Below are 22,128 nucleotides of genomic sequence, written 5' to 3'. Positions count from 1 at the left end.
ATGTGCTGACTTTTCCATCCTCATTGCTTTCACGAGGTGCTGGCCTGTTATCTCCTGGTGTGGGAGGTGAAGTCATTTCCCTCCACTTCCTCAGGCTCCGCTGACTGCAGTTGCTGTTGTGTATCTCACCTAGCACATCTCCCCTGCTGGACCTCAGACACTTAGAAAGCATGCTTTGCATTGGATATTTGTCATAGTATATTACATTTTCACAGTGTAGAATATAAAACAATGTAGTAGATGTAGAGGGGTATTAAACATATTCAGCTTAATATACCTATAGCTTTTCTCTCTGTAAGCAACATATGTAAAATAAATGTGCTACAGCAGAGTGAAAATGAGTTTTCAGAACCACTAACCTGTCTTCCTGCCATTTGCAGAGATGATTTTAAAAAGGGAAGATGGGCTCCTAGAAGATACTGTTAGGAGTACAACTGGAATTGATAGACTTAGTGCATGGAAAAAAGTGTATGACTCTCAGGCTGCTTTTCTTGAATGAGTTATACAAATCTGTTTTCATTTAGGCAGTATTCGTACTTTGGGATATAAAAGATAGACTCTATACCTGCTTAGGAGTCTATATTCGACAAGGTGTGCAAATGAGTACCAGGTACATAAGCAAACCTGCTTCTTGATGCATCCGTTACAGTACTGCTTATGTCTAGCTGTGTGTGGACATGGGATTTCTGATTAAAACAGTTTTAAGCTTCAAAGGAAGCTGAAAGCAAAGCATTGAAACCTGGTGTTTCAGGCATAGGCTGTATCATACTGCACTGGAGTTACAGTGCAACTTTGATTCTTCATTCTGTAGCTATCTGTTTCAGTAAAAACACATTGTTTCCTCTAGTTCAAAAAAAAAAAAGAAAAAGAAAAAAAAAAACCACCAAACCCAAAACCTGCCATTCCTGTTGAACTCTGTAACAGCTTTTTAATCTTTGCTATTGTTCTGATTCTTACCAAGGAAAACTCACCGAGTTTTCTATGGAAACGAGGTCTGTGTGAATGCTATGTGTATATCTCTATTAAATTTGAAACCTGTTGGTTGTTTTCAGCCAAGTTTGACAGTTCTCAGAGGTAGTGAGGTTCCTACATGTTGTGTAGCAACATTAATTGAGTAGGGAGAAGTTACTGATCTAATAACTCAGTGGGCATGAGGCACATGTCTTCAAACTCCGTCCTTTCCATGGCACTTGCATTTTTTTCAAATGTCAGTAAATACTTCTGGGGAAGGAGAGACTAACACTCGGGCTCTGCTGATGAAAGACCTGACCAAAAAGGTGCAGGTTTACACTGAGGAATTGTTCCAAGTCCTTAGCTTGCAAAATGGCAAAGCCTTTTGTCATGTCACCTCTCCTCATTCACCTTCTGTAAAAATTGAAATGGATCCTCTGAAAGAAGCTGCTGCTTAAAGGAGCAGGAAGCTAAAAAGACCCTCTAACCACTTTGATATCGTCTCTCTCCAATGTGTTTTCTCAGTATTGAGGAATGTTTTCTCTTGTAACATCTTGAAATTTGATTGATATCACAGTCACACAAAAAAACAAGGCATCTTGTACAGTACAGAACAGCTGTCTTCCACAGCCCTGGCTCATGCCTGTCCCTGTGCTGTGGAGTTCTAGACTTAAATCCACGTTTTGCTAAGTGGAAAAATTGTACCAAGATGTGCCTAGACTGCAGACAGTGTGGCTGGCAGAAAGCTAACCAGGTAAGTGCTTTGTGCTTATAGCAGTCTGCAGCTTAGTGCAAGCTGGAAAACCTGCCTGCGAAGCTGGGACAAGACTGTTTACTTGAACAAACCCCCTGAAGCACTGCTGGCAGATTGGAAAGAGCTCGTGTGCCTCAGCTGCTTCAGTTTACACTTAAACATCTTAGCATAAATTTACCTTCGTCAGCCATGTACTCAGAGCTGGATGTGAACTGGGGCAGTGGAGGAACTGGCACGTTTCATTTTTGTGGTCTGCAAAGTGGGAGGTGGGATAGCTTCCAGGATGAAGGTGCAATGAACCTGAGCCTTGCACTTTAGCTTAAAAAACCAACACAATAAGAACAACAACACAGAAGCAATAGTTTGACATTTGTTTCATATCTTATCTTCTTTGGCTTCTCTGTCTTATGGCTTCTGTTGGCTGCTAGAGTCTTCAGTCAGACACTGAATTAATATTATTAATGGCATGGTTTACCTTCTCATATCCTGAGGCCTCATCAGAACAGCACAGGTGCTTTCTGTTACTGAGTGCAGATGTGGAGAAATAACTGCTGAGACAATATAATGCACGGAAGTTGTAGTTTCATCTCCTGAAACCACATAATGGAAGGACTTCAAGGAGGAACAGCACATTTGAGCCACTTCTTCCATTCTTCCTTAATTCTCTCTTCTTGTCATACGTACAAACACAACTGTCCAACAAGACAAAGGCAACAAAACAACAAGCTATTACATTATCCTACAGTGAATTTTTAGGCGATGGAAGGGAAATTTTCGTATTTGGTCTGCCAGCACTTACAGTCTTCACCTGAAGTGAGGCTGTTATTGTGGCTGGTGTATCTAGGATCCATTGCTATGTGTTTTTTTCACATTTTTGTCAATATTATAAACTGAAAATTTGTCCTGAGTGGAAGCAACTTCCTTAAAACGTAACAGCCAATGTATGAAAACACCCAGCAGCATAGCGTGTGGGTTTGTGGCCTGCACACGTTGGCTTGTGATTCAGCCTTAGAGGTTGGTTTGGCAGAGGGCGAGCAGGCCGTAGGATGGTGGCAGGGGTGGGCTGTGGTGCAGCAGCAGGAGCAGCAAGGAGGTAAAGACACCCGGAGGGTGCTCATCAGCCTCTTTGGGCAGGTGAGTCGGTTTCGTGAGACCAGCTCCATGAGGGCTTGTTGCTTGAGCCTTTGCTTCAACGTAGTTATTTCTTGATGGGATGGGAGGATAAAAACCTGTCACACAGGCTTTTATTGACCAAAAAATACGGTTTATCTGATTCAATACCTGGGTTATCTCTTCTGCTGAAGCAAAAGAGACGGTTGCCTAAGGCAACCAATATGTTCAGTGTGATTGCAGGCTGTGATTGGTAAACCTCTGTGGGCTTGACTGATATGACATAAAAATTGTGTTGCCTTTTTCAGCGTAATGTTGGTTGCAGATGCTTATGCATTTTGCTGATTTTATCCTGATTTGCCAATGTGTGTTAAGAACATCTGTGATCTGCTGATAAACAAGACGCCGAACGGGAGCCAGCTTTTTGTTTTTAAAAAAACGGTTTTAGTATTACTTTCTGTTGCATAGGAGATTGCCTGGGGTATGCAGATATAGCTGGATATTGAAAAAGTTTGCTGGAGTCCTTTTTTCACTTGACTTCACCACTACAGCTGGAGGCAAAAGGTGAGGAGGGTGAGGAGAGACTCTGTGGAGCTACCCATATGGCCTTCCAGGGGCACAGAGGAGAAACTCCCTATCTCAAGGGAATAGAAGGAAGCAGTTAACTCAGTTCATGTCTCAGGGATGTGGAGCAGCACACAGGAAAAGCACTTGTTTTTTCAGTTTTACTCCAAGCTGGTCTGCTGGTTTCTTGTAGAAATAAGTTCCTGTTTGGGTACTAGGGACCGTCAAAGGTCAGGGGGTTGCTTTGCCTAGGGCTGGACCTTCTTGAGGTGAAGAATTGTCCTCGCAGAAGGGGATGATTTGGTGGTCCAACACAGCATTTATATTTATGGCTGTTTGTGTAGTTAGTTTTAGTTATAGTCGGGAGAAAGGAAACTTTTATAAACGTATAAGCAGCTGTTTACAAAAAGAAAAAGAAAAAATATTCTTGGGGACTGCGTAGGAAAAGGGCCTAAGTTTAAAATATGAGTATTCCATGTCCTCCATCTTTTTGGCCTTTTTATCATAGCTTTTGAGGTTGTTGAAAGGTTACTCCTTAGTCTTCAGCAGTGTCATCCAGAGAACCCTCAATTAATGTTGACCTGTGGAAGTGGCTTCCCCAGTCCTGAAAGCTGCAAACCCAGCGTATGGCAAACTGCCACGGGCTGAGTATCAGCACCTTGTCACCGGCTGCGTGTCACTGCTCAGCCTGGGGAAACCAACAAAATGTGACACCGAAGGCTGCTGTTGACAAGGTACCTAAACCACCAGGGAGCAAATCCCAGTTGCCCTCAAGTTCCTTTCCCAGCTTGGCTTTGCCAAGAGCCCACCCCCTAAATAATTAGGAGCAGCCAGCAGAGATCTTGAACCTCGAAAGATACATTCCTAACAGGAGTATCTTTGGCTAAACTGCCTATCTGGAGGTGTCGCCACAGACTAGGGAAACTCCAGATAAGGGAAAGCCGTCTTGCCTAGTTTTGTGGGGAGTTCAGCACAGGGAAATATTTTTGTCTCTTCGCCTAGGCTAGATGACCTTCATGTAGGTGAAAAGGGCTGTTTTTTACTCTTAGACCCTGAAAGAAATGTGCATTTTTACAGTCCTTTCATCTAAGAGATGTGAGGGAAGGAATTATTTTCTGCTTAATACTATATATTTCAAAAGCAACGAAAAGATGCATGTTTTTAAATGCAAGATCACAATCTGTAGTAGTTCCTGAGATAGTTGTTTAGAGAGGTACTCTAAATCAAAAGCTAATTAAACACTCAAAGTACTGTTCCTCTTAATTGTTCAGATGCTGATAGATGTACTAGTCTATAAAACTTATTTTCCACTTTAAGACCTGTAAAACCTAGTCATAATAATAATGCTTTTAATTATCAGATGAATTCATCTGTCTTTCCTCAAGTCAGCATTCCTTGCTCTGTCCTCCTTACTCCACCAGCTTTATGTTAGAAAGCTTTATTTGGAGGCTTATTTTACGGCAGTGAAATGGACTGACTTGCATTCTGCAGCACCTGAGCTAACTGGGATGCCTTTTGTTACCATGTGTTACCTCTAGGGATTCACTGCGCTGCCTGTTGTTGCCCGGTGCAAGCTCCCGTAGGTGTCTGTCATTGGTAAGCCTGGCTGCGGTGCAGGACACAGAGCTTACGGGACTGGCCCTGGCTTTGGCCCTCCCAAAGAATTGTAAACCTCGTTATTCTTGTAAGCAGCTAAGGCTTTTTGTACCATTAGTACACTCCAGGCTTATGTAGAGATTTTGACTTGTTTTTAAAGACATTTAGAGCTGTGAGTGTTGAACAGAAAGGTGAGGAATAAGCACAACACACAGATGACCCAAGCTCTGTGCATATCTCTGAGCTGTTCCTTCCTTCCGTTAAACCTACGATCAGAGCGTTTCAAGCACTATGACTTAACAAGATGTAAAGTCTCCTTGCTCACTTGGTGACAGAAATAGTCCTCTCTTTGATTAAGCAGCTATCACAGAATGGATGTAAAGGTGGGCTACTTGTTTTTCAGGCAACTCTGAAAGAAAGTAGATAAGCATCAAGACCCTACTAAGCTGCTGGAGACCCAAATTAGAATGGGTTGAGGAGTGCTCAGCTTACGGTGTGTACTTAAAAATGTTATGCAAAACAGCCCCTCAAAATGAACATTATTTTGCCTGTATTATAATGCAGTAAGTCATAAATACCTACAGAGAGGTGGTAATACAGGAAATACTCTTAAGCAGATAAGCTGAGTGTGGTCCTCGTCTCCTTGCTTTCACGTGTTGTTAATAAAGTGATTTTTTTTTTCTTTACAGAAGATATCCCTCTTCATGTTTTGAGGAGGGTTTGTAAAGAATGAAGTCTGATAGTTAAACATTTTGGGGAGTATTGTTCCCATGTCTAAACAATGGATTTGTGTGTTAGTGTAGAGTAAAAGTCATTCTCTTAGTCAAGAATATTTTTGAAGTTCTATGTGCTATTGAGCGTCAACTGCAACAGTGTTCTTGCTTAATGTTTTTATTATCATATTTAAAGCCCAGCTGAAGGCCACTGTGGAGTCATAGGCAGATGAATATGCTTGAAGCGTGGAAGTCTAATGGATACAATTATCATCCTACTGTTCATTGCAGTAGTTATTGAGGCTACTCAAAATGTTAATTGGACACTAAGTTTCATCCCTAGAGAAAATATCTACTACATGTTTGGGTCACGTTCAAAATATGCAGGATCCTAGGAGGGTATTAGTTGCTACGCTTCACAGCACATTGGACCAAAGATCTGTTATCTGAGGAAAGAAATGCAAAAAAATAATGTACAGTAATGCCAACTACCAACTGGAGTGTTTGATGGTTTTAATTAGGCATTTAGACTCTTTTTTTTTTTTTTGCTTCAGTGTAGTTCAGTTTGTGCTGGTAGGCAGAAGAGAAATTAGAGATGGGGGAAATAGAATTGTTGTTGTAGAGATTAAAAAATAGTGTGCAGTGAAGTTTTTGCATGTTCAAATAACTGGAGAAGATGGGATGCTAGTCCCATGGCCACCCACTGATATCTGTATGGGAGAACTTCAATTTATATTCAATGGGTAGTTATGGTCTAAAAAGTGCAGTAAATCCAGAAGACTGTGCAAATTCTCATGCATGTGGAAATAAGAGGATTAAACAATTTCATTTTTTTTTTTACCATAATTGAAAAAACATGCCTTCTTAAGCAGAAATACTGCTTGCAAAGAAAAAAAAAAAAGGCAAGCAATTTCCCTTCAGCATCCAACCTCCTAGAAAAGCCTCTTTACTTTATAAAAGGAAAGAAGTGCCAGCCAAAACTTTCACAAGAAGGGAAGGAGTTATATATGTGGGGGCTGTATTTATCTGAGCTCGAGTGATAAAATGTGATTAACTGAGATTGCAGAAGCCGTAATGTCGGTACAAGACTAGTGAGCAGGAAGCGGGCAATTCCTTTGGCATTTACACTGAGGTGTCTGGTCCTGGGGCTACTGTAGGAAGGTAAAATTCCTTTGGAAGCTGTTCTGCTATTAGAAAAGTGCATTATTACTCTACCTGCTCCGTGCTGTCTCTCCCCAGAATGGTACTTCAGAGCAGGGACATCAGGGACAGCAGAGCTGTACTGAGGCAATTCAGTAAAGGAAGGTAATGACGCCCGAGGATCTTTTGCCCCGCTGCAGCCACCGTCTGTTCATCAGCCACGGAAAGGTGGATTTGTTCTGTTCAGAAGTGAATTACTCACAGCTGTTTCCTTTGTAAGATTGCATTTTGTACTTACTGATATAATCAATAGTTCAGAGGAATGGAAACTTTTTATTATTTTTTTTTTTTACTTCCTCTTCCCAATAGAGTACAACTCCTCTGTGTTTTAAATCTTTTTTTCTAATTGCTCTGCTGATTACTCGTGTTCTGTGGGGTGTTTGATTTCATCACTGAGAACTGCCGACACTGGGTTTTTTAATCTTTGTTTGGTAAATAAAATCTGTCCTAGCCAGATAGGTTTATCTTTGTTTAATGTGTGTGTGTATGCACTTAAATGTATTGATATATATATGTCCAAAGAAGATTGGACTATTGTAAGTGTGGTTACAATAACCAGTTATAAAAAAAATCAGGAGGTGGTATGATTGTATTTTGTGTCTGTTTGAGTCTGTGGATCTCCTTTTTCTTAATGAAATACTTTACACGCACACATGCATACACTTCAGTGGGAAAAGGCTGGCAATTTAAGCTGGTTGATGGGTAAATGGGTGGAAAATGACGTTAATATGATTTTGCAAGTTAGAAGTGAGAAATTGAAAACAAAAATGGAAGGTTTTGACTGCTTCTCTAGTTATTTTAAAGATTTTTTGAAGATATATTTATTTGTGTGTGTTTGTGTGTAAGTTACAATACAATTAAGTGGTTATGCATAGTATTATATAAAGAAAATATTTTTATTATTAAGCTAATTCCCCTCATGCTTAAAATGTTTTCCTTTTTTTTGTTCTTACTTTGTAGCTGTTTGCTGTATGTATAAAACCTGTTGGTTGCTATATCGCTCTAATGTGTTGTACAATGTGTTAAGATATTTGAAGGCAAGAAGTAATGCATCTTAAACTGCTGTACTACCTGATATTAGGAGACAGCCTTGCAGAACCAGAGGGTAACTTTGAGAAGCAGCTGAAGAGTAGTATTTTTATGTTGGTTTCTGATGAAGTTTCTGTTTACTGCTGGTTATTAACCCATAGGACTGGGGAGTGTCGTGTTTGTTTTTTATTGGCAGTGTCTTTGGGCAGCGTTGGCTGAAAGTAGGCGATGCTTCCATCAGCTTCCTTTCAAGTAAGATGCTGCAGGATTAGAAAGTTCCTAGTAATGAGAAAGGAGAACCAAGTTTTTTGACGGTGGATGAGATCCAACTAGAGAAGGTTGAAGAATTGGGTCTGAAAGCTTGATGCTATCCTTGGGATTAGGAGGAAGCGATGTGGCCTCACCACAACATATCCCTTTAACCACGGGGCCAGGCAGGAGTAGAGGAACCCAAGACAGTGCAAGCTTAAAGAAAATGACTCAGCGTAGCATTGTAGTTGTATCTGTTGAAGTCCCAGGAGGACTTTACCTGAACCCTGAGGAAGCAGCTGGGGCACAGCACCAGGAGTGTTTGTTCAGAGCCAGGCAGCAGCCAGGACAGCGCCTGTGTTGGGTCGGTGTTGCGAGCAGGGCTTAGAGTCACCCAAGATCAAAAGGAGCTTCAAGCATCTCTGCCAAAGCCAGGGATCCGCAAGGGTGGTGTTAAGAAAGGAGCAGCTCTCACCCTGCCATCACCATGACACCATGAAGCTGCGCTGTTGTCTCCCAACGAGGTTGGCACTTGCTGATTCACTGTTCACCTTTTATTGCTGGGACTCGGTTACAACATCCCAGTTAGTAAATTCAGAAGCTACCCGGGCTTCTTCTGCACTACACAAGAGTCACTGTATGAAATGTTCTTGCTGTGGAAGAATGGTTAACTTTATTTTTCCCTGAGTGCAACAGAAGTGTTTTCAATGAATAATGCAATGCATTTGAAGCTTTGGAGAAAGATATCCTGAAGATTAATGATTTTTAATTACAGTGTTTGTGATGCATAATGGCATCTATCTGTATTCATCTTTTGTTGCAGAATTGTGTATCAGGTGGATCATATGGCAAAATAATGGTGGGGTAGTTTGTCTCTTCAAGAGAAATTGTGTAGAAAAAATTGAGTTTGTTTTTGCTTCCGTGAGGTTCCCAAGAATTTTTCAGCTGGAAAGGCATAGTTGAGTATCCCATTTGACAGTGTCCAGCACTGGAGACCTTAAAAGACTGTGCAGCAATTCCCGAGTTTGCAGATCAGAGGAAAACTGCCTTTCATTGCAGGTCTTATTCTGGCTTCCAGAGCAGCGTTTGTGCTGTGAAACTCTGCTGAAGCCGATGTTGGCCTAGGAGCTCGTTCTGCATTTGCACAAATTTGTTTCTTATTGTGTCCCCAGCACGGCTGTGGCCCACAGTCTGGTGTTTTTCCAGATGGTACCCAGGAGCAACATGGGCAGCGCTGAGCCAGGACCTGCTTTGTACAGGCAGCGTGGATGCAGAGACTCGGTTTTGGGAGAGGATGAAGAGCGTAGCCCATGTCCCTTGGTCCCTGGGCTGGAGGTTGGCCAGCTGTATGCAGCAATGCAGATGGAACCCAGGAGGAGGCTTGCACAACGGAGCTGGTGCAGAGTTTGCTGCTTCTGGTTCAGAAGGGCAGACCTGGTGCAGGGAGGGGGCAAAATCTCATGCTGGAGGAAAGGCAGGAACAGGACCAGAAGTGTCAGCAGTGACAGCGAGCTGCCCCTAGGGCCTCCAGCAGCCTGGCCTAGTCACAGGGCTGGATGCGAACCTGCACAGGGAACTTTGGTACATCCTTCAGCCTACGCTTTGCATTTCTTCCATCAGACCACTTTGTCAGAGGCCTAAGCAGATGGATTTTCATTCCTTAAAGTCAACACTGAACTTCTTTTACATTTTAATATACTTCCTGTAAAGGAGCAGATAGCTAGCTGCATGCAGGCTTAGCGAGCAGAAGACTTGGGGTTGCAACATGCTCTGGCCCACCCCTGGTCTGAGTTCTTCAGGTTTTTGGTCAGGAGAGGCACACCTTTGAATGGTTTGGAGGGATTTTTTTCTACCTTTAAGAAAGATTTGTTGTCTGCTGCCCTTGCAGCCCCCAACCCAGCCAACACAACCATCGGTCTTTTGGGGGCACGTTGACTGACATGTGGCAGCCTGTGCGTCGCTTGTATGGTTCGGGCACCACCTCTTTGTGGCTTTCCCAGTCTAATAGCTGTCTCTTGATGCTGCTCTGGAGGTATTTTGTCCTTGGCAAGTGATTTACAAAACTTTTGCCACTTCTTCGTGATCATTTTGAATTGAGAGCAGATTAATGGTTGTTTCTGTATTGGCAGTGGTTGCCTTTTAATAACAGTTATCCAGCTTTCTTGTGTCTGTCTAAGTATCATGTGCTCAGATGACTCCAGAGGAAACATATCTGGGCACTGTGCAAGTGTCTAAATATAGCAATAATAATCTCTAGCTTTCTTTTAAGTCAGTAGAAGAAATTTCTGGATACGCTTCCGTTTGTGTGGAGCACACACTGAGATAAGCCCATATTGACATCTATCTCAGTGCTAATTTCTGGTGTCTCCCTATTACTTTGCAAGAGGAAAGCCTTTTTCTATAAATCTCTGAGCTTGTCTTTGGGGTCGGTTTTTTGGGTGTGATTTTTTTTCTTATGCCAGAGAATTGCAGTTTTCTGCCCCTTTCCAAACTGCCAACTTCCTGCTCCACTGAAGTTCCTTCTGGCTCCAGTCCCAGGGTGTCGGGGAACAATAGGTTCTATTTCAGTCCATAGAGATTTAATTGCTGTGAATAAGGTTGACAATTATCTCTCTTTGTGTTTGAGAATCCCACCAGCTGTTTTAGATGCATTTAAATTGCTGCACCATGCTAAATTCACTTGTCACATCAGGAGCTATTGAGCCAGATTTGAGGCAACTCGTAACATGTCCTTGGCCTTTACTTTAAAAATCATTTTTGCTGCGTTTGATTCTTTGTCTACCACCTCTCCTTCAGCCTTGGCTCTCTGCACTGGGTGGCACTATTAGTCACACCACGGGACTTCTCTTACTAAGAAAATGCATTTCAAACAGCAAGGAAACTTACTGAAAGAGAAGTTGGCGTCTCGTTTTTTTGCTGCCCCCAGCCACATAAGCTCAGGCATGTAAGGTGGGAATCATTTGATCGCATCATATGGGCAACCTGCTGTGTAAGTGTCTAGGCTCTTTTTTATTGTCCACAAAGAGGAACAGCCACTTCATGTTAATGTAAACAGCTAAAATAGGTCAGATGAATCATGCCCCCAGATGTCCTCCTTCTCTTTGCTTATAAATAAAGTCCGGATGATTAGCTCGGACTTAGCTGTCTGCACCGTGGACATCTGAACAGATCTCACCTCTGGGGACCATGCTTGTAGCAGCCATCACATGTAGGTGACTGTAGGCACGTGTAGACACCTAAGAGGATTAAAAATACTTGGCTCAGTGCAGTTGCTGCAACGGCGAGCACCAAGGTGAAAGTGCTCTGGGCTTGTTTTCTCGAAGCTGAAGGCAAACCTGTCTGAGCAGCCGTATTTCTCGTCACCCTGTGAATTTCTGTACTGCTTTCTGGCAAAAGTTAGTTTCCGAAGAAGGAAGAATGGATGGATTTTCCAAAGGAAGCTACAGATTAGTATTTGATAACATGCAGACAGATAGCATTAAGCTATGATGATTCTTCTTTTTTTTTTCCTTTGCTAGATTCCTCAGCTCATCAGACACAATTGCATAACCTTTATTTTCTCCAGAAATGTTCCTTTAAGCAGGACCTGTCCTCCACATCATTTGCTCTTTCTGCCTTCTTGTTGTCTCTTCAGTGTTGCTGTGGAAATATGTTGATTTGGGTTTAAAAAAAAAATAAATTGCTGCACAGGTGTACCTGTGGGCAGCACGCTGCCATGTGGAGGTTTGCTTACACAGGGAAAGCCAAGAAAGGGGATGTGTGTGAAAGTGCACCTTTCCTCTTTTGCCTGAGAAGTTGACTCCCTTGTTAACTTTCAGAATTAACTGTTGCATTCGGCAGGGTTTTCTTTTCAGTCCACGTACAGCTTTGTTTAGTGTTTGTTTGCAGTCTTGTCAAGGGGTTAATTAATTACTCTTGAACTTCCAATTTCAGTCGCTACCTTAGTGTATATTTCGTATTTGTGCAACTGCAATTATAATTCTTGAATACAAGCTGTTCCTTGGTGTAGCAGGGTGCAGGGACACTAATATTTTATCATTTTCTAATAGGTATTTTCTACAGATCTTGACAAGACTCTAATTCCCCGGTGGCCTGAGGGGAATGGAAAGGTCTGTGTACAAGTTGCAGCAGTCAGCTGGTTCTGCTGTTGACTTCGTACCTGTTGTGAGACCTCACAGGGATTGCAACTGCCTTTGATCACACCAAGCTTTTATCTTAATGGCTTCAAAGATGAGGTCTAGAAAAGTAATTTAAATAGTAGACCTAAAAGATTGACTTTTGAGGCATGTTTCTGTGGCAAAGATTCGTTGTAGTGTGGTTTGCACATGGCCACTTCCTGCAGATCTGCCATTTGATGTTCTCTGGAGGAGAATTGACAGACGTAAAACTCCAGCAGCAGGGTGTATGTCTTCTCTAAGCTATTCCTAAAAATAACCAGCATAAGAATGGCTTTGAATTGATTTTCTACTTACGGATTCTTGGTAACAAAGCTGTACATAATGTTTCCTTTTTTTTTTCTTGACTTGCATTTGTGTACTTGCATACATACAGAGTTTCCTATAATGACTTTTAGAGAATAAATTACCAAATTGACATCTTTCATGTTATAGGGGTTTCACAATACCAGCTGTAGTAGAGGGTTATTGTGAATAAAGCGTTGGTGCTTATCTGTGGAAGTGTGTACGCTTTCTGTCACACTTGCCAAGATTAGCTTGGGGCTAATTTAAGTTGACAGCTGTATAAAAGGGATTGGTACTGTCACCACCAAACTGTTGCAGTTAACTTTCACACATGCTAAATATGAAAGATAATTTTTTTTGAAGCTTGAACCAGTTTTGCATAAGCCATTTATCGTGATTTCTCTTAACCCTGAGAGAGCTGAGATGGCGCTTTACAGCAGTGTAGCCTAATGGCGTGGGATTTACTGAAGTCCTTTAAACATATAACTCGCTTCAGGGTAAGTATAAGGAGAGATTTTATTTGCATCTAACTGGCATTGTTCTAGGGAAGAAAGGGTTTATTTGGGATGTGCTTTCACAAGTAGAACTTCAGAAAAGAAATCACCAAAAAATGGTATTTTGTTTTCTCCATGCATCCTTGCCATGTGCAAACATTCACTTATGCGCCACAATAAAATATTGCGAATTCAAATCGAGCATTTGGTTGGGTGTTCTGTTTGTGGGGCTGTTGTTTTAGTAGTAGCAGCATGGGGCTTGTAGGCAAAGCAAGTATTTGTGAGGCCCAAGGGCCCCTTTCTGTAGGGGTATGGGGCAGGCTGCTGTCCCTGCCTCTGCATCTTTTTAACCAATGCTTGTGTTCAAGCTTATCCTCAGCCTCGTGCCCGTAAGGACTTGTACAGCTCCTGGGAACAGGCACAGGAGTGGCTGCTGTTCCCCTGCGTCAGAGCCAAGGGAAGGGAAGAGCTGGGTTTTTTCTTTGAGTGTGGGCTGAAGAATTGAGCCAAAGATGTTTCTCATCAAAATACAGCTCAAAACTACTATCCACAGAGCTGTTTCTCGGTGCGAAGCCAAAAGCCAAGTGTTGTTCGTCAGTGAACTCTCAGTAATACCCTTCAAGGCTGAATTAACAAGTCATGTGTGGCAAAGTGGTTGGGAACAACATTCAGAAGTCACTATCACGATGTGCATAGCATGACTTCCGAACATTGAACTGGGTGCTTCAGTTTCAGGAGTTGTCCATCTTAATGTGTAAAATGAAGCCCAAGAGCAATTCTCATGCTGATGAACAGCGCTGAAGTATTTTCCTGTATAAAGGTTTGTTTTCTTTTCACACCTGTTTTGTTGTTCAGTGCTTTCTGCTTCAATTTGAGTCCCTGACTTGTCACAGTAGCCAAAGGTGATGACCATTTTTTGTGTTACAAACAACAAAAATCTAGAAAAATCCAATTATGCATGAAAATTTTCAGATTTTGTGCAAATAAACCCATCTAAAGGCAGACTTCACCAGACTGAGTATGCTATTCATAGAAGAAGCATCAGTGAAGAACTTTCAAAGTAATTTCTTCCTGTATACCGTAGAAATATCTTTACATACAGTTTTCCCAAAAGGAAAAAGCTGGAAGGCAGTGTGTTAGTGGACATCGGGTTAGAAGGACCCTGGTCAACCTGAAGTTGTTTGTCCCTGTTATCCTCCAGGTCTCTTGCTTAGTTTTTTGTTTGTTTGTTTGTTTGTTTGTTTTTCTTTTATCATCTCTTATTATTCTCTTATCATCCAGTGCTGATAGCCAGTAGAGAAGGAGTGAGGAAGGAGAATGGGGCATTTCTATTTCCAGCCGTGGCTGAGATTGCTCAGCCTTGAAGTGAGATCACTCTTAACCACATGTGCCTCCCACCAGACCAGCTCAGCATCTGCTGTAGGCTCACTGACCATTGCATTACTCATGTCGTTTCCTACATCCTAATTACTAACACAGCTGCTGCTTGTCCCTTTCTGTTTAGTGATCATGGAGCCTGCTCCACTACTGTGACCTAAAACTGCCTTGTAGCTTCTAGTTGCTCTGTACGGTATTTTATCTTTTTGGAAAGTGTAGGTGGGTGGTGTGCCATGCATGCATTACCAGTTAGTGTTCATTTACACCAAACTTGTGGAAACTTTAAAAACTTTTTTTGGCGTTGTTTTTGACTTCTATCTTATATTTTAATGTAAAATATTCTTTTGGACCTTGCCTATTTTAATCCCATATTTAGTCCTTATCAGTCTGGCAGGTGTAATAGCTTCTAGCTCAGTCCTAAAGCGGGTTTGGCCCTGTATATTGGTGTGATTGCTGACACACACACAAAAAGACATTTTCACACTGGAGCATCGCAAGACTCATCTTTTTTGGCGAAAAATTCACTTCCAGCTTGTTTAAGAAAATAAAGATTTTATGTAACCCCATGGATTCAGACAAATTATTCATGGATGGCTTTGGTTTCTGCCCACAGTAAACAATACTAGTGGGTATTTTGTTTTTGATGTGAGCAATATCACAGTTACAGTAATGAATGAATGAAATTGTTTAGCCTGTTTCAAAAGCTTCCTTTCATCTGTGGGAGAATTTGAGCAGATAGAATGAAATCTCTTTCAAGTCAATTCCCAATGCAGAAATAAATCTTGTGTGGGTGAAGGGGGGGGAAGCAGCCACCTACCTGGAAATCTAAGACTATAAATGAGATGTCACAGAAAAAGGCAGTGGCATCCACTCCAGTGCTAATCCATTAGAGGGGAGGGAAAAAAAAATAAAAAAAAAGAAAAAGAGAAGGGTGGGTATGGAGGATGGTGGAGAAAAGCCAGCAACACGTTTATGAAAGAGTGTACTTGTATGGTATCTTTAATCCTCATTCTAGTGAAATGATGACTACTGGAATTATATAGGAAAACTGTAGGAACATATTGTCTGCCGTTCACAGATACACTATTAATTAATCTGGGCTACTTCTGTGTCGTTGGTTAGGTTGGCTGCAAGCTGTTGTCCCACTGATGGTGGCAGCGTTACACACGCGTACCCCAGCTGGAGTAAGGAAGGAGGCTGGCTGCAGCTCCTCTGAGCTGCTGGAGCCTGGAAGGATGTCCTGCTGCACCATGGACAGACTTCTGTGCTGAGGGTACCTGCTGCACTCTCAGTCCTCAGCCTTAAACTGAAAATCAAAATAAACAATGAGCTGCCCATGGATATATTCGTGTTTGTCTACCTCCCTTTTGATAAGCCTTAAGGAGGGTATGAAAAGCTTTTCTACTTGCTTGAGGGTTAACAAATTGATTTTTTTTTCAGAAACTTATATATGCTGGAATTGCAGAGAGTCACTTTGATCCACAGAAAATAAAGAAATAACCTCAACAAAAGCTCTTGGGTATCATTGCTTAATTCCTGTAGTTATTGAATAAAGACATTAATTCCTAGAAAAAGAATTGTTTACTTCCCTAGTGAACAATTTCCCAGAATACTGGGATAGTGAACTATTCCCAGAATAACTCTTTAGAATTGTTGGTAATCTGAAAACTAATAATGAAGAAGACAGGAGTATGTTCCAGGTTGTAAAGTTTAATGGATGGTTAGGATTACGTGTCTACTAATTAGATAAATGATGGAGTTAGAGAACATCCTGAGGGAAGAAAGGTAAAGATGTGGTTAGTAGAAAAAAATGTTTTGGTGATTGGAAGATTTTATTTTTTGAAAGGCGTGGGTTATTTTGAAGGACACAAATTCTTTGCAGGGCTTTTTCTATGTAGGTATTTTTTTTAACATCTTATGGGACTTTCAGCTTTTTTTTTTGGGTGGAGTCAAGGCTTTTTCTAAACTAAGTTTACAGAGAAAAGCATTCTGTAAGAGAGCAGTAACTTGAGAACATCAACTCATCTTTTATTTAAGGCTTTGCTTTCTGTATCTTTATCAGAAGTGGAAAAGACCACCCAGCTCCAACCCCCTGCCATGGGCAGGGACACCTCCCACCAGACCAGGCTGCCCAAAGCCCCATCCAGCCTGGCCTTGAGCACCTCCAGGGAAGGGGCATCCACAGCTGCTCTGGGAAACCTGTTCCAGCGCCTCGTTATCCTCATAGTAAAGAATTTCTTCTGAATATCTAATTTAAATCTCCCCTTTTTTAGTTTAAAGCCATTCCCCCTTGTCCTATCACTACACCCCCTGACACAGAGTCTCTCCCCAGCTGTCCTGCAGGCCCCCTTCAGGCACTGGCAGGCCGCTGTAAGGTCTGCCCAGAGCCTTCTCTTCTCCAGGCTGAACAACCCCAGCTCCCTCAGCCTGTCCCCATAGGAGAGGTGCTCCAGCCCTCTGAGCATCCTTGTGGCCCTTCTCTGGACTCTCACCAACAGGTCCATGACCTTCTTACGCTGGGGACCCCAGGGCTGAACACAGTGCTCCAGGTGGGGTCTCACAAGAGTAGAGAAGGGAGGGAGAATCACCTCCCTTGACCTGCTGGCCTCGCTTCTTTTGATGCAGCTCAGTAACTGCAGAGAGGAACTGTGGTAGAGAGAAGAAGATAGGGTTTGGGATTTATCATGTGGTTGCAAGTGGTTGTCAGTGACTGAAGGGGTAGATCAGGGCCCTGGTAATGAATTTTATTTGTGAGCTGGGGCCAGTCTGGAGTAGGTGTGGAGTCAGTTCCTGTGCTTCTCCTGGTGCATGGTGGCTCCCTGGTGCAAGGAGAAGTCTCGGAGCTCTCATAGTCCTTAAGTTTCAAAAAGCACTTTTATGAACCCTGCTGTAGCTATGCATCGTTCAGTATTTCTGCTAAACTGTTTGCGTTTCCCAGATATTTTTGTCAAGATATGAGACATAAGTTTTGCTAGACTTCTGAGTTTACAAAAAAAAAAAAAAGTATGTGGACTACTTATTTAAGTTTTTTCAGAGTTTGAGATCTAGACCAGCGTAAAACAGTCCTCCTAAAGCATAGCTTGAAGCTTCTGCTGGAGCAAATACAACTTAATGCAATCTCAATGAGTGTGGTTTAGAGAAGAGTAAAACAGCCAAAGGTGTTCCACAGCGTAAATGTATTGATATAAACTTAAAAAACAGAGGGCTGAATGAGAATGCTTCAGAAGACCTAAGATATGGCTGTTGTGTTTTTGTTAGGAAACGGTTACGGAGAAGCTGTCCAGGGTTTGTTTGACTGTCCTGGTTTGTTCTTTTAACATAAATTTAGGATTTTGTAATCAGTGATGTTGGCAACAGGAGTTTGAGCTCTGTTCAATGAAGAATAGAAGCACAGTGTGACCTACATCTCCATTCAGTCAGATGGGATTTGGGGTCTTGTGAGGTACCAGCAGAATGCTAATTGTGAGCCAGACAAACTAGCTGGCTCATATCTGGGGGATTTGCTTTCAGCGAATCAGATCAGTCTGTAATGTATTGAAGTGTCTATCAAGGTATCTCTGTAAATGTGATGAAATCCTACCATCTTGCCGCGCAGGTTTCGTGACGCTCCTGTTTGCAAAGTAGGATGTATTTTTGCTAGCACTACTATACCGTGGACTAAGCCATAGGATTGTGTGTTTATTATTGAGCAATGTGTTTTACACCATAGAGACAGCCAATACTGTAAAAAGAGGGGCTTCTGATCCAAAGTAGATATGCTGTTTGGGTTGAACTTCATAAAAGATTGGATAACAGGTAAATGGGTAATGGGGAAGAGGAGGGAAGGAGTTGATGGTCATGAACAGGTCTAATTCAACAGTTCCCCCAGGAACTGTTATGGGGAGAGAAAAAAAAATCCTTGAAAGTGTGTCTGAGTAAAAGCTAGAGAATTATAGGCCTTTATCTCTTTTTCCCCCTTTTTCCTCTAACATTTTCTTATTACTTGCATCCATAACATAATGGACGTGAGGGCAACTGCATGGTTGGAGATTTTTTTTGGAAGGGTGTTTCTTTTATTAAGTGTGACAAGGTAATGCTTGATCTCATTTTGTTCACTTTAGTGGAGGATAACATTTTTGGGGGGTGGACAGAAAGAAATATGAAGGGGAACTGAAAAGCTTAGGAAGTTGAGGCATTTCCTCTATTGATGGAGGAGGGTGGTAGGTTTTCCATAAAAATTTTCAAAGATGTGTGATTAAGTTATCTTTTAGAGATATGAACACCTGTTAGTTCTGCTTTGTTATTTGTTAAGCAGTTCAGATGTAGTTTTTATCCTGACGAGTTTGTCTTTGCTCCTTGCTCTCACAGACTACAGTAAAAACAGCATTGGAAAGCTGGTTGAAAGAAGTGCCTCAAGGAGGGATTTAAGAAACTACACAGAGAAAATGATTTCGAAAGACAGCAGTGACACAGAACTGTTGGAGCAGAAGGTGTTACTAGCTTCTGCGTTAGGCATCAGGGTTAGTAATTACAAACACGTAGGTCAAACGTTGAGATTAAAAATCGTGGGGCTTTCTGCAGCCCTTTCCCAGAAGCTGGGGTATGAAGTAGGATGTGAGGGCAGAAGAGTGCCCATATCAGTAGAGGGGAACCTCCTATCATCTGGACCCTGCATTGCCTGTAGTGCCCATAAGCACTGTTTTGACATTATGGTTAATTTATTTCCGAAATAATTGGAAAAGCTGGAATAGTAGGCAGGAACTTGTCTTTCACAGCCGCAATCCTCCCACCTCAATATACTGACACCCCAACCCCCATGTGTTTTTGGTGTTCAGTCTTGCCGGGTTCCTTTTGGCCATGCCCTCTCCTAGCAAGGTGTTCAATGCACAGATTCAGCTGCCAGCTGTGTCCCACAGCAGCTGCCTGCCAGGCTGGCTTGTCAGGTCACTTTGTTCTCGTAGGTTTTCTCATGCATTCAGTGCCTTGACAAATTTTCTTGGTAAGAGCTTTGTAAAATGATACCATATTGTGTGTAACTTAACACACCATTGAGCATCAGAACATCTCCTGCCATTGAAGTCCTGAAATCCATTGCCAAGCTCAGAGACCAGAGCAGCTCCAGCACCTCAAGGATTTTCGTAAGGAATGAGAAGTGCTAAGGAGTGTAGTGGGTTTTGTAAGGAGTAGCTCTTGGCTCAATTTGTCTTTTCCCTTTTTTTTTTTTTTTTTTTTTTAATAAGAAAAAAAGGATTGAAAACAGCTAGCGTCATCAGTAAGGAAAGTAGTCAGTTGAACAGAGTGTTTATTGTAAAACTGCTCTTTCTGTGCTGCTGCAATACTCTAATCATGCTCATAGCCTTTCAAACTAAAGAAGTGTTGGTCAGCTGATTTCAGTTCTTTGGTATTTGTATTTTTACTTCTGATTATATGTCAAGTTTTCGAACTAGAAGCTTATTGCATCAGTATTTTTATCAGTATCTCCATTCATTTGCTCAAACGATAAGGACTACAGAATGCGCGTGGTTAAACCACGCACAGTTGCCTCCCAACTAGAGGCTCCTTAATCTCTGCTTTGTGTTTCCAAAAATGATTTTATCTACAGTTGGTGTTTATTTACATGAAATACTTGTAAACAACTGGTGGCATTATGCATACAGGTGTTAACTGCAAATAAAACCCCTCTTCTGTGTGACTGCAGCGTGTGACGTTCAGCACTGCAAGGAAACTTTCTGGAAGCACTTAACTGTAGTGGATGCACATATAGAGTATAACCACGTTTCTTCTATTTGAAGAAGGAAATGCTCATTTGCATGTTACAGTATCATGTTGCTCTTAAAAAATCAAAAGAGTATTTTATCTTTAAGCGAGACTGACACAGAACTGACATTTCCGCAAGAAGAGAAAAGCTGATGCAGAGTCCCCTGCAGGCCTGCCTTCCATTTTTGTTTTCTTTGCTTTCCAACAACTTCTATCAAGGTTTTTTGTTATGTAAAATTTTACTGTAATCAAAACACTAGAGATCAAGAATTCACGTATGTCTTCAGCTTGCCATCAGGGTTATGATATGCCTTCAAGCTGTTGTGCTTTCTGGGGAGGCAGCAGTTGTTTTTCAAGACACTGTGTGCCTGACGTGAAACTGGTTGTCTAGTGCTGGAAACGCCGCCTCAAACAAATGGTGTCTTGGTTATTGTCTCACCATGCATCTCTGTGTTGCCGTGGTGCAATTTGCCTGTTGGAATACAAGGCAAAGTCTTGTCCTTTAAACAGACCAACAGTAGTTCCTTTTTTTTCCTCTCTCTCTTTTGTACCTTTAGTGCTAACAACTCTTAGATTTATAGCAGGTATTTTGTTTGTGCAAGATTCAGAACTTGACCAAATACACACCCTCAGCCAACAGATTCATTATTCAGCATCGCAGAGATTGCTGTAGAAAAGCAACTGGGGATCTCTTGTTTCAACAGGGAGGCATAAATGGTGTCAGACATGACCATCGGGTAGTCCCTGTAAAGAAAAGTGTGTCATGCCTAAGGGTAAAACACGCTCGTGATACCATTGGTTCTTACTCATATAGTTCTGTGAGAAATGCTTGTTATGCCAAATGTAGGTGTATGGAAACAAGCAAGTATGCATGTGTGTGGGTGTATGTGTATACAAAAGTCAGGTATTGTAATTCAGTTGGTATTTGCAATACTACCTGTTGAGTCATATATAAGATACAGTTGGAGGCTTCTGTGCTTCACTAACTTGGACTATGTCCCTTAATTTCTTTTTTGATTTTTTTCTCCCTTTAGGGTAATAAATGCAGGGAAGAGTACACACAATGAAGATCAAGCCAGCTGTGAAGTCCTGTTTGTCAAGAAGAAATCTGGAGGCGCGAATTCTACACCAAACAAGAATTCAACAAAACGGAGGTCGTCACTGCCGAACGGAGAAGGTCTCCAACTGAAAGACAACTCGGTAAGCAGACTTCTGTGAAGTACAAAATAAAAATAAAGGGATGTGGTGATAGGACACCGAAAGAAGAACTCTAAGTGTTTACTGTTTCATGTGTTTCCAGTTACATGATATTATTTCTGTGTAAATGCAGAACACCTAACTAAATTTTTCTTAGCTCTACTACTTGATTTTTTTTTCACTGAAAAATGCTCCTTGCATATTAGTTTAAATATGCAGAAGGGAGTACTCCTTGGATTTTCCTTTATAATTCATTTATGAAAACATAATCCTGAGAAATTTACTGCTATGAAATACTGACTTTAATGGTTGTGGTTATCTTGTCCAGTGAAGGTCACTGCAAGCATAACAGAATCATTGTTTATACGGTTGCACCATTTTATGAAGAGTTGGACTTTATTTGGGTTCTTCTTACTGAAACAGGATTGTGTGTTACCAGCTTGGTTTATGTAGGTAGGTTAAGGTCCTCTAGCACCCTGAATTCAGTGATCATGGACTGCAGCCCTCTCTGTGGAGAGTGATGTACATCATGCACTTCTTTGTTGGTAATCATCTTCTGTTCTTCGTCTGTCTTATTTCATCCATTCTTTAGCATGGGCTCAGGCTCCAGCAACGATTGATACTGTGTTAGATTCAGACATGTAAACTCCCTAAATTTTGGATGTTGGAGCCAGACAATGTGGATATGCTGTCTCTCT

The 22,128-nt window shown here is 41.7% G+C and overlaps 1 protein-coding gene across 3 annotated transcripts in view; it reads left to right on the top strand.

Moving 5' to 3' along the window:
* The window catches only part of PPM1H (protein phosphatase, Mg2+/Mn2+ dependent 1H), a 139,220-nt gene that overhangs the window by 41,077 nt on the left and 76,015 nt on the right, over positions 1–22,128 (top strand). For all 3 annotated transcript variants that reach the window (XM_083814478.1, XM_083814479.1, XM_083814480.1), the window contains exon 2: positions 21,268–21,433. In XM_083814478.1, the coding sequence (XP_083670604.1) occupies positions 21,268–21,433 (166 nt within the window). The remainder of the gene's footprint in view (positions 1–21,267; positions 21,434–22,128) is intronic.

Source organism: Anser anser, assembly GCF_964211835.1.
Source record: "Anser anser genome assembly, chromosome: 1".
NCBI classification, from domain to species: Eukaryota; Metazoa; Chordata; class Aves; order Anseriformes; family Anatidae; genus Anser; species Anser anser.
The sequence above is the reverse complement of the archived record's forward strand: the minus strand, read 5'-3'. Positions and strand labels throughout refer to the sequence as shown.